The sequence below is a fragment of the Gopherus flavomarginatus genome, chromosome 1, assembly GCF_025201925.1.
Source record: "Gopherus flavomarginatus isolate rGopFla2 chromosome 1, rGopFla2.mat.asm, whole genome shotgun sequence".
In the NCBI taxonomy this organism is placed as follows: Eukaryota; Metazoa; Chordata; order Testudines; family Testudinidae; genus Gopherus; species Gopherus flavomarginatus.
In genome coordinates this window covers 118,275,689-118,288,245 of record NC_066617.1, presented here as the reverse complement: position 1 = coordinate 118,288,245, position 12,557 = coordinate 118,275,689, and the positions used below count along the sequence as shown (strand labels likewise).

General features: G+C 44.1%; 1 protein-coding gene across 13 annotated transcripts in view; it reads right to left on the bottom strand.

The window, feature by feature from the left end:
* CACNA1C (calcium voltage-gated channel subunit alpha1 C) overlaps positions 1–12,557 on the bottom strand; it is an 882,295-nt gene that overhangs the window by 402,885 nt on the left and 466,853 nt on the right. For 9 of the 13 annotated variants that reach the window (XR_007768991.1, XM_050920711.1, XM_050920731.1 and 6 more), the window contains exon 1: positions 1,204–1,278. Coding sequence is in view for 1 of the 13 variants with exons in the window: in XM_050920782.1 (XP_050776739.1) it covers positions 1,204–1,343; positions 11,550–11,689 (280 nt within the window). In the remaining 12 variants the exon portion in view is untranslated. Of the gene's footprint in view, positions 1–1,203; positions 1,344–11,549; positions 11,690–12,557 lie in introns of those variants that run through there. The other 4 variants (XM_050920782.1, XM_050920762.1, XM_050920792.1 and 1 more) reach the window with 1 other exon arrangement.

Below are 12,557 nucleotides of genomic sequence, written 5' to 3'. Positions count from 1 at the left end.
TTTCTAGCCATCATAGCTGAGGAGAAAAGCCTGAAAATATGACCCAACTGTAATCTAAGGGCTCAGAAACCAAGATAAGTGAAAAGAACCCAAGTTTTATTTATTTAATTTCATTATTATTTTTAAGACAATCTAATAATATTTGGAGCACCAACTCATGACTTTTGAATGACTGAGGTTGACAATACTGAAATAAGCTCTCAACCTAGAAATCTCCCCAAATAAAAGTACAGAAAGCCCCCTCTCCACAACATTCTAGTGCAAATGACTCAACCTCAAAAGTCCATTCCTTACATTATCCCCACTCATTTCTGCCAGCTAGATCAATTACCCCATGGAACTGGATGGAGTCCTTCACCCTAACCCCTTACCCAAAAAACCAATCACTGGTTCATTCTCAAACAGAATTCTTGATTCAAAAGGTATAGCCCTGCCACACAACAACGCTCAAATCCTATTTCCACAATGGGACAAGTCAGCTTTTGGTCAGTCAAAACTTCGCTGCCGGTATGACAGTAGAAACTGGATGATAAGAAACTGCCTGGAGGCTTCCTCAGAGTTGTCAAAATTATTTAAATTAACATGACTCTAACTGAAATCATGATTATTTATTGTCCTATGGCCAGTTTGTTCTCAATTACTCTGAACACTCTTGATCAGAGTGGCAGGTGGTAGACAGGTGGGAATAATGGAGTTTTTATTAAACAGTCTCCCCATGAACAAGAGTGTTTATTCACCGTTCCATTAGGTCAGCCATTTGCAAGACTAATACAGTGACGTCAAAGCCAGGATCCCAGTTGTTTGATTCATTTGATTTATATTAGATTCATTATAGAGATTACAACTTCATTTACTTTTGTTTGAAATTGATCTGCAATTTCCATTATTTATAGCGGTTGTTTGATCATACACTTTATGTAACTGTGTAATAAATCTCTCTCTCACACATACCCCCATCCTTCCTACTTACCCTCTCAGGTTTGACTTTCCATCTTTTAATTTAATGTCATATTGACCATGCAGCCACATTAACGTAAAACAGTGTCTCTCTTCCTAGTCCCCAAAACATCTGCATCACATTACATTTTTCCACAGAAAAATAATTCCTGCCCCTGTGTTTATCCCATGTCCATCTCACCTCCAAACACACACCCGCCCCGCACACCCCAAAAAAAAACAAAAGGGAAAATGATTGTTACTTACTAGGAACTCCGGATACCAATCGTAAGGGGCGTAACACTCGGAAAGCCCGCAGTGCTTTAACATCAAATCCGGCACCTTTCCCTCCTATTGAATTCACCCCATCTGCTTTGGTTGCTTGTTCTAAAATTGCACTAAAAAGCCTGCAGAAAGGAAAGAGGAAACAAGCTGTAGGCAGACAGCAAGGTTCAGGCTAAACAGAAAATTAATTAACATGATAATATCATTGAAACTACCTCATATTGCACAAACCCACCAGATGTATCACATATCTGACTTGATAGTCATATGTAGTGGGGGAGAAAGAGACTCTTCCCCTATACAATATCCTGTAGTCTAGAAGAATGGGAACTGAGATGTAAGGCAGGAGACATACCAGTAAGTTCTAATTTCAGTCCTTCCTCTGACTGTTATTAATACTTCTGTGCCATTTGCAACCTTTATTAACTGACACTCTTCTGTAGAAGGGCAATTATTCAACCATTTCAGGGCCAGTGGAACTGGGGGCAGGGGAGGGAGTTAGCATCTCTGCAATGGAAATAGTGTGTGGAGGTCTATGTTTCTGCCTACCCATCAATATCTGGGAGTGGACTCTGCTGTATTCCCAAGGAGGAAGATTGAGAGCAGGATCTGGAGAAGAGGCTGTAGCAGCTGCCAAGGCCACAAGATCAGGCTGACTGATGAGAAGCAGGTAAGACTCCCAGCCTAGCCAGGTCCCACCTTCCAGCCACTACAGGTCCCAACAGAGACAGCCAGCCCCAGGGAAGGGCCTGAGAGTATGCAGCAGCCATTAACATGAGGTAGGAGATGGGACAGGGCCTCAGCACCTGGGTGGGAGGCAATGGTGCACGGGGTGCCAGCTGCCAAGGAGGTGAGGGGAATACACGGCACCAGGCACCAACCACAGGAACGGCAATGGGAACTACTAGGACATACCTTCCCAGCCAGCTGCCCCTTTGAGTCTCAGTAACTTCCCTTGCTCCCTTTCCTATCCATCTGGTCCCCCATTCTTAGGGAGTTCAGTCCCCCTAGCTATTTTACATCTAACTCAGGTTTTACAAGGCCACTGCAGGTAAAACTGGCAATAGAACTCAGGTCTCATTTACTGCCTTTCAGAAGAACCATGTCATATTATAGTGCATGTGTAATCCGTGTTAACAAAGTGTAGCCCTTTGACACCCCCCCCAAAGTTAGATCACATGCAGAAGTTTATGAGGCAGATAAAGATAGGTTTTTAGATCCAGAGATTCCAGTTTCAAACCTTCATGAGGACCAGACAGCAGCATTCATTAAATTTGGCAATGCTGTTTCTATTCACATTCTATTTCCAGAGCTAGGAATAGAAGCCGTGAATCCTAAAATCAAATATTCCAGGGCTATTTCAACAATAGTTGTGTACCCTGTGGCAAAGTATGCATCATGGCTCACTCTATGGGCTGGTCCTAATGGAACATAACAGCATATTTCCATACCAGTTACAAGTGTAGATGAAGTGGAAGATGTCTGTGATCTGAAAATCTTGGGTTCAAACCCTAATGATTGCTTAAAGGGGGTAAAAGTGTAGGTATAAGTTCGTATGAAGACTTTGGAAAAATGCAATTGTTGACATGATGTCATATCATATTACAAAACATTTTATTTAGAGGCGAATTTGGATTCTCATACTTGTTTTATTATGATATTTGTAGTGGTTTACTTGGGTTAATAGGAGCTGTCCCTTTAAAAACAGGGTGGGGCACTTAATTATAGAGAGTGTTTGAAGAAAGCAGAGTAGTGTGTGGGAGATGTTGTTCATGTGTGTAGAAAGTGGAAGACTCAGCCTGTGAAAAGTCAGAACTTGATTTAATACACTTATCTTTCACCAAAGAAAACTTCATTCTCGAGGTGCAATGTTGGCATTTATTAGAAGAGTGAATTTCTGAGGGCATTACTAAGGAGCCACAAAGCCTTTCACCTAGAGGGCCTCACTCTGAATCCAGTTCATCTCAGTAGAGATTAAAGAAGTTGTTCCCATCCTATGGTGCTGTTATATTAGGTAAGTTTGGTGGGTGCCAGTTCCAGCTATGATTCCACAAACTCATTACCATGCTTTGAACCAACTGGCAGATTCAACAGAAAGGCCAAAAATTGCATGGACCAGGGAGAATGAAATAGCCCTATTACCTCTAGAGAAAATCCCTGCCGTTCAGGGTTGAGGCACGCTAGCAGGGCTATATATATGGGAAGCTTGCCCCATAGATAAAAAGGGTACATTCATTACAGCACTCGGGCCAGTACCTTTCACCAGCACTAATTTTCTTAAGCTGAAGTTTCTGGTTATATACACGTTGGTTGCAAATGTCTCAGCTGGAGCTACACAGAACTTGGCAGCTATGATGGGGAGGGGGGAGCTACTTGACTCAATTCAAAGTAATAACTTAAAATATTGCTGAAAAATTAACAACCATGTAGTGAGTGTGAGAGAGGAGGCAGGAGAGTAGAGGGGAGGATGTTGCGAATTAATGAACAGGACCAAGAAAACCTCTTGAAAAAACCTACAGTAGACACTGCAGGAAATGGTGTGGCTGCTTCAGTAGTTCCTGACATTCCCTTTCAGTAGGTGAACCAGCTGAAACAATGCCACAGCATGATGTGAGAGAGCACTGTGCTGATGGAGGCATTTTCAATGAGATTTAAAAGCAAGGTTCTACTCCCTTGCAGTTATTGAAGATCCCCTAGCACTTCTCCAAAGAGTATGAGAATCAACCCTATTTCATCTCAGATAAGCACATGCTGCAACCTAACTTTCCCTTCCATTTCCAACTGGATGCAATATTTTCCACCTCCTATTTTAAACTGTTGTGTAGCGTTCCTGAGCATTGATAAATGATTTCTGAATCTCAGCCTACGGGTCACTACATCCAGTTTTGGTTCATTTCTTAAAGATTAACTACAAAGCAAATAAAAGACTAATTGTTGACTTCTGCTTCTTCTCAATTATGTATTGTTATTTTTCCTTTTTTCCCTCAATATTTTTCCTGCTTCCTTTTTTAGGTCTGATACATAAGGTATTCTCTTTGCTGACGGCCCTTAGCCAGATCTTTGGAGGACCTCAATAGTGGCATGACAAGGCTGCTACCTGTACTGCAGCTCTTTATTTCCCTGTCTGTGTGGATGGGATGCTGATTCTTATAGTCTAAGAGAAGATCTTGTCAAGGGGCTCTTGCAAATAGAGGGAACTGAGGATCTGATATTTCCAATGCAAATAACAAGCAAAGAAACACCTTTGAGAGAGAGTCTTTGTACAGCATAAAGAAAAAGTAAAGGCCAAAAGATTTTTTGTTTCTGGCTTTACAGTTCACCTTTAAAGATGGCTATTTTTTAACTCCAGGAAGGGTTTGTAAATGTGGAAGTGCCTGAGTCTGCCCTTTAGAAAATTCTCCACAGGCCTAAGGAAAGGCTCATTTCTACACCCAAGTTTTTGAATCTCTTCAGAATTTCAGACCCCTTGCAAATACCTTAAGTGCACAATCTAAGTAAGGTTGTTCTCTAAATTAAGATACCTTTCTCTTCGTAGAAACTGTGAGTCCTCAGAAAATAGTGCTCTTAGGAAATGCATTACATGCTGTCTGGTAAGAATATTCTTGTAACACAACACTTTGAAGTCATTTTTGTCAGGGAAGGAAATTTCCTTCTAAGTCAAGATGAATTCCAAGGTCAACACTTGTATCAGAAAACCCTTTGTTTTCCAAAAGGAGAAAAATAAAATCAAAATAACTAGGAAACAATTTAACTAATGATTAGCAGTTGTGGGATATGCTTCACTAGACAGCTTGAGTATGTGATCTTTGTTCTTAACTAGCAATGTTCTTAAACACAGAGCTTTATGACATACCTATGCAAAGAGATTTTTCTTCAAAGCAATATTTAATGGCTCTGCCACAGAAAGGTCATAGGCTATTTGAGGATAAGCTAGATCAAGCTTTAAAGGACTTAGCTGCTCAGAAAGCAGATCAACCATATTGCAAGACAGATAAATTGTTACAAGCCTATAAGTCTAAAGTGCGTCCCTTCTTCAGAAGGCATTCCTTTAAGTCTAGATTTAGTCCTTGCTTTTAATGCTCTTCTCCTTTCCTGACATGGATTCATCTAACCATCCTAGAACTACACATTCAAAGTGAAGTCACAGATTGCTTCAGGCAGCGGATGATCCAACTTTTGAAGACAGGGAGATACTTGGTACTATAAAGTGTAGCAGATAATGGGTACTATAAAGAATTCGTGGAGACTGCTTTCTAGAATGCTCATTCCCTATCTCCTTGTCTACCTGAAAATAATGAATAATATCAGAATATTTTCTCCTTATTAGACCTTCCAGCTGCATGCATTGGTGTGGAGGGAAAAAATGGGAGTTAAGTTAGACTGAGAATCTAGACATTGTCCTTGGTTATGCTCCTTTTTGGCATAGCAGCACCTGAATTATTCGTTGTATATAGGTTTTTTCCATTTCCCATCCAGCCCTACTCTTTTCTCTATGGTGAGAACCAGCAAAGAAGAAGATTCCAATGGCAGAATGAGTGCAAGATGACAGCTGCGATGAAAAAGTCTTTAAAATGTAATGCTTTAGGTCAGTGGTTCTCAAACTATGGAGGCATCCTCTTTTCAGCCCTACTCTTTTCTCTATGGTGAGAACCAGCAAAGAAGAAGATTCCAATGGCAGAATGAGTGCAAGATGACAGCTGCGATGAAAAAGTCTTTAAAATGTAATGCTTTAGGTCAGTGGTTCTCAAACTATGGAGGCATGGGAGTGAGTCTAGGAAGGTGCGAGCTGTGGGCTTTTTGTGGGGGTGGGGAGGAGAGGAAGAGCTCTGGTTGCCAGTCCTGGATGTTTGGAGCTCGTGCAGAAGAGCTGTGCTCATCTGGGAAGCAGGGAAAAGAGGACAGCCAGAGCCCTACCACCCTGGAGCTGACAGCCGGAGCCCCGCCACCTGGGCTCGGGCTCTCCTCCTGCATCCTCCCTCTATTCCTCACCAGAGGCTGCCCGTCCTCAGGTTCTCCTCCTGCCCCCCCTCCTCTGCTTCATCCCCCAATTCCCATCTGTCAGTCCTGGGATGCAGCAGCAGCGCAGAAAGAAGGGTGGCAGTGGGGCACTAAATCTGCTGTGAAGAGTGATTTTGACAAATATCACTTTTTACATTGCCTCCCTTACTTCTGTGCTGCGCTGGCATGGTGCTGCCTTCAGAGTGGGGCACCCAGCCAGCAGCCGCTGCTCTTCGCTCTGCCTTCAGAGCTGGGTGGTGGTTTATATATGTGGGGGCAGGGGGCATAAACAACTGCAGACACAAAGAAGGGGGGGGGCCCAATCAAATAAGTTTGAGAACCACAAGTTTAGGTTACACTTTCTGAATATTACCAGGAAAGCACCGTCCTCTTTTGCCATCCCATGAACCTCTATGACCTTCTCTGGCCTATGTTACAATACTACAACTACGTCCATATCAGTCAGCTCCGAGAGAACAGTTACCCCAGGAAGGCAAGTTTTTCTTTATTCTTTGGAGAACAGTAACACCCAGAGGCCTCCAAACACAAAGCAAGAAACAGTTCCAGCCCACAAAGTCACAGGAGCATCCTTGAGTTGCATCCTTCTAAATTACCCACATCTTTAGTTTTAGCAAAATAGTATTAGTCAAGAGTTTAGGATTATACATTTAGGTTTGCTACCTCTAAACTGGGTTTCTGAGCATCATATCCATCAGTCTAGAAGCCCTACTGAGTATGGCTAGGATTAACATCACATTTTTTTAGTTAGTGTCTCATTCTCTTCTGAAATCTCATTAATGAGCCTGTGCCCAATGTTAAGAAAGCCTGGCCTGAGTTGGGAACACAGTAGGCAGCATGTACAGCCACTGTCAGGCGAATGCTTCCTCTTGTTTTCCAGCCACTGCTTCAGGCTGCCACTGGAACCATTTCCGACAGCACTGATGGACACCAGAGGAAGCCCTGGCTGGCTCCCCTCAGATGGAAGAAAATGGTAGGTCAATAAGGGGTCTTTGCAGGAAGCAGAATAAAAAAGAAAATGGAGAAATTTGGAAAACTTCCTGCCCCTCCAACAAAATCAATTCAAGTTTAAATATGGTGTAACTGCAGCCTGGGTTTACACTGCAATTTTCAAACAAACAGTAGGGAGCAAGCAGGGGAGAACAGGGGCAAACAGCATTGCCTCTCAGAATTTGCTGATAAGTAGGGTCTGCTGGGAGAGGAAGCAGCACACCACACTATGGCATAGTCCTGTATGAGCCGGTCTAAATAGATAAATATCAGAGAAACCCATCCAGCCTTGAAGTGGCATCTGCCGCTCACAATTGTTACTCTTTAACTGGGACCTAGGGGTCTTGGTCATGTTTATATATGTGTAATCTTTCCCCTGCTGCAGTTGCTGTCAGATTGTTTCCTCCAGCTACAGAGTAAGTGTTGCTGAACATGAGAGCAGACAGACTAGCACAGTGGAGAGCTGCTGCTTTTATCACCGGCAAGGGAATTAATTTCAGCCTGAATATCATCTTGCTGATTAACAGGCCTAATAGGAAAGCTCAAGTTAAACTACATATAATGCTGATCTAGCATTTCTGGAACCCTGTTCTTTTACATGGCAATAGAAAGGGGGTAAAATATTTGTCCTCTTTTTAAAAGTCTCTATAAAGACCCACATAAAATGAAAACAAGTGGATTCATAAGGCCCTTATTCATATTGAGCAACAGTCCCTAGTCAGGTGACCGAATCCTACATGAGTATAGATTGCAGAATCAGATTTCTCTTGGGAAATCAGTTAATCCCTGGGGGATGGCACTAATTTCCTGTGGGAGCACGGAGGTGCGAAGAGTCTGGGTAGGAGGTATGGCTGTTTTGGGACTAAGAATAGGTTCCAACTTGTCCCACCTCCTTGATGGGAACTCCTTCCCCCACTTCCACGTATCCTTCTGGAAGCAGCAGGGATCAAGTAGCGCAGCAGCAGCAAAGGTGAGTGGTTAGGAGTTTTATAGCTTTCAGTTCCTCCATACAAGTAGACAAGTGGCCAGATGGTCAGTGGATTTGGGCAGCAAGCATAAGATGCTTTGGCTGCTAAACTGCCCTTTTTTGGTACTCAGAGTGGGAATGGACACAAAGATTTCTTCTATTGGAAAGGGAAGGACAGGGGAAGGCCTGGATGGTCGTGGGGCATGGAACTCACTCTGGAGATAGGAAGGGAAGAGGCATTCAGGAGAAGACGACCCAGCCTCATTGCCTTAAGGGTTAGTTCATCCCACGTTACACTTCCTTCATCTAACTACCATTCAAACAGCTTGTCATGTTGCTTTCCAAGTTTCTAACTCAACTAATTCAACCCAATTTAATGTATCATTTCCCCTACATTAAACCCATCACCTCATCCCGTGATTTTTCTGCTCTCAGTAGTGAGGTAGGGATACCTACTGGAGACTTGCCTACAAGTGTCACAGAAATTGCTCCACTCTTGTACTTCTAATCCCTAGGGAAATTAGGAATTTATTGTATTTGCAGGCCCAGGATCTTCTCTGAGAAGAGAGTCAGGAAGCAGAAGCATGGCCACTCAGAAAAAGTATATAGAAGTTGAACAGTGTCCATGCTGTCCCCTTTCCTAAAGCTGATAACTCATCTCAACTTCAGCAGCATTGCACAACTCACTGTGAGGTATCCAAAAAGGGAGAGCTTGCTGCCTGGCTGCGTTTCTCTAGGGCTTCACAATTCCTCTGGCTTCTCAGAGGTCATGTGTTAGGAGGCTATAAGGGAATGATGAAGCTCAATTCCTAGCTCAAACACTCTTTTTAGATTTCAGAGTAGCAGTCATGTTAGTCTGTATCCGCAAAAAGAACAGGCGGAGTACTTGTGGCACCTTAGAGACTAACAAATTTATTTGACCATAAGGTTTTGTGAGCTACAGCTCACTTTATCAGATGCATGCAGTGGAAAAATACAGTAGGAAGATATATATATTATATATTGTGACAAAGTTCCTCCTCTACCTTGGTGGGTCCTGCACTTATTGGCAGATTTGCTCACCTCAGTGATCTTCCCCTCTGGTGGAACCAACAGTCTGGGTCAACTCCTCCTGTGTCTGATCAGGAGTTGCGAGGTTTGGGGGGAAACCCGGGCCCGCCCTCTACTCCGGGTTCCAGCCCAGGGCCCTGTGGACTGCAGCTGTCTATAGTGCCTCCTGTAACAGCTGCATGACAGCTACAACTCCCTGGGCTACTTCCCTATGGCCTCCTCCAAACACTTTCTTTATCCTCACCACAGGACCTTCCTCCTGGTGTCTGATAATGCTTGATTGTCTGATAATTCCTCAATCCTCCAGTAGCACACCCTCTCAGGGCTTGTCTACATCAGAAAGTTGCAGCGCTGGTGAGGGAGTTACAGCGCTGCAACTTAGGAGGTGTACACATCTGCAGGGCACCACCAGCGCTGCAACTCCCTGTTTGCAGCGCTGGCCGTACTCCCGTTTTGTCTCGGGTGTAGAGGATTCAGCGCTGGTGATCCAGCGCTGGTAATCAAGTATAGACACTTACCAGCGCTTTTCTTGACCTCCGTGGAATAAGCAGGTATCCCAGCATACCTGAGGAAGCCTCTGGTAATCAAGCTGGTCTCCTTCCCCGGCTTGCTCTCGCGTTCCCCGAACCCCGAGCAAGCAGGTCTCCTTCCCTGCGGTTTGCAGGGTGGTTCCGGGAACGCGAGAGCAAACCGGGGAAGGAGACCAGCCTCGCCGCGGTTTGCTCTCGCGTTCCGCGAACCACCCTGCAAACCGCAGGGAAGGAGACCTGCTTGCTCGGCGGTTCGGGGAACGCGAGAGCAAACCGGGGAAGGAGACCAGCTTCGCCGCGGTTTGCTCTCGCGTTCCCCGAACAAGCAGGTCTCCTTCCCTGCGGTTTGCACGGTGGTTCTCGGAACGCGCGAGCAAACCGCGGCGAAGCTGGTCTCCTTTCCCAGTTTGCTCTCGCGTTCCCCGAACCCGAGCAAGCAGGTCTCCTTCCCTGCGGTTTGCAGGGTGGTTCGCGGAACGCGAGAGCAAACCGCGGCGAAGCTGGTCTCCTTCCCCGGTTTGCTCTCGCGTTCCCCGAAACCCCTTGAAGCCGCCCAACAGCGCTGCAGTGTGGCCACATCTAACACCACTTGCAGCGCTGGTTGCTGTAAGTGTGGCCACTCTGCAGCGCTGGCCCTATACAGCTGTACTAATACAGCTGTAACAACCAGCGCTGCAAAATTTTAGATGTAGACATGGCCTCAGTGTCAGCTCCTTGCACCTCTTGCTCCCAGCTCCTCTCACACACACCTCCTCTCCTCTGGCTCCTCCCTGCCTGACTGGAGTGAGCTCCTTTTTATACCCAGGTGCCCTGATTAGCCTGCCTTGATTAGAACACTTGCAGCCAATCAATGTAGCTATCTCCACTGCCTTCTAGAAAGATGTTAATTGGCCCCAGGTGCCTTGATTAACCTGGAGCAACTGCCATTTGGTTACCACAGTACTAGGGATTTGTTTACCTGGGGCTAACATACCTGTACTTTACTGTAGCCATCTGGCCTTGCCCCATCACAATATTATATATATATATATATATATATATATATACACACACACACACACACACACACACATACATACATATACACAGAGAACATGAAGCAATGGGTGTTATCATACACACTATAAGGAGAGTGATCAGTTAAGGTGAGCTATTATCAGCAGGAGAGAAAAAGCACTGTTTATAGTGGTAATGAAAATGGCCCATTTCCAGCAATTGACAAGAAGATGTGAGGGGAAAAATAAGCATGGGGAAATAGTGTGTCATACAACACATTCTCTGTATTTCTTTTGTTTTGGGCTTTTTATTAAGTAGTAGGGCCATTTTAATCAAAATAAACTCCTCATTCCTGATAATGTTGCTCTCTGCTTGACCATCACAGTGGTCAGGATCAATAATGGACCAATGTGGGACATCTTTTAACATTCTATTTTCTGAAATATTGTTGGGCCTGAGGCCCTGGGATTCACCCATTGTTACAAGTAACAAGTTACAATTACAGCCCATGAACTATTCCCCCTACATTCATGGAGCTGTCAAGAGTTAATTTATTTGATTATCTTCTGTCAGGATTACACTCAGGAGTCTGAGATCCAGCTGTACATTGCCCAATAATCTTGTGTTGCTTTCTCTTTTTTCCTCCACAAGTGTTAAAAAATGGTTTACTTTCAATGCCTTAGATATGGGTAAAGTCCTGGAACGGGGTCTAAGGAGCTGGACGTACACAATATCAGAAAACCCATGTGTACAGTGTACTCAAAGACAATAGTACTCACCCTACTACCACAATTATAAAATCTAGTAAATTCCAGCCATTGCGGAGGTAAGCGTTGGGGTGAAAGAGAAGTCCATATGCTATTACTTTTAAAAATGCTTCCACTGTAAAAATTATGAGAAAGAGATATTCCACTCGTTCCTGGAGAGAAGACAAAAGAAAAAAGAAAGACAACAATTAGCTCAGTGCTGAAAAACAATGGGTAAGAATCTATTTACCTTTTTTACATTTTATCTATGCAGCCTTCTAGTCAGTGGCCCACCAGAACCACTTGGGAATATCCAGTGTTAAAACCCATTACTTGCCAATGAGCTTTTCCTTTCCAAATTGTTATTTCTGTGGCTAGCCTGATGAGCTAGCAGCAGTGCAGTGTGGTTAGGATGCAAGTTTCATGTTCCTTGACTTGTCAGGAACTGTAAACTCTGCAGAGACAGAACGCTCAGCACCAGTGTTGGGAGGCATCACTCTCTAGTATTTTGTTCTCGGGAGGATGTATTGAGAGGCACTGAGAGGCTCCAGAGTGAGCTGTGTCCAACCCTCTTGGAGGGGGAAGGTGGCTGGATTTGAGGCTTTGTGTAAAGAAGAGAGAAGAGTGGCTCTGCTGAGACACACATATCACCCCAAGAAAAATTATCATTCTTTTCACTTGTCTTGTGAGATTGCTTCCTACATTGTTGGGGAAAAAACTGATGTAGGAACGTGATAAATGATTTACAGTTCATATGGATTCATTAGCACTCAGTGCATAGTTACCATCATTTTAGTGATTTCATCAGAACATTCACATGTGCGACTTGTGAAATGCAATCCAGAGTTTGGTATACGCAAAGGAAGTAATCTGCAGTGACAATACAGTCTGATTCAGCAGGGAGGTTTTAGGAGTCCAAATATGGGTTTAACCTCTCTCTTAACTTTGGATTTCCTATTCCCAGGATGGAGGCAGAGCCGCAGCACTGCTAAAGTGACAGTGACCCCAGTCCTCCTCACTCACTTCCTAGCCAGTCACTGC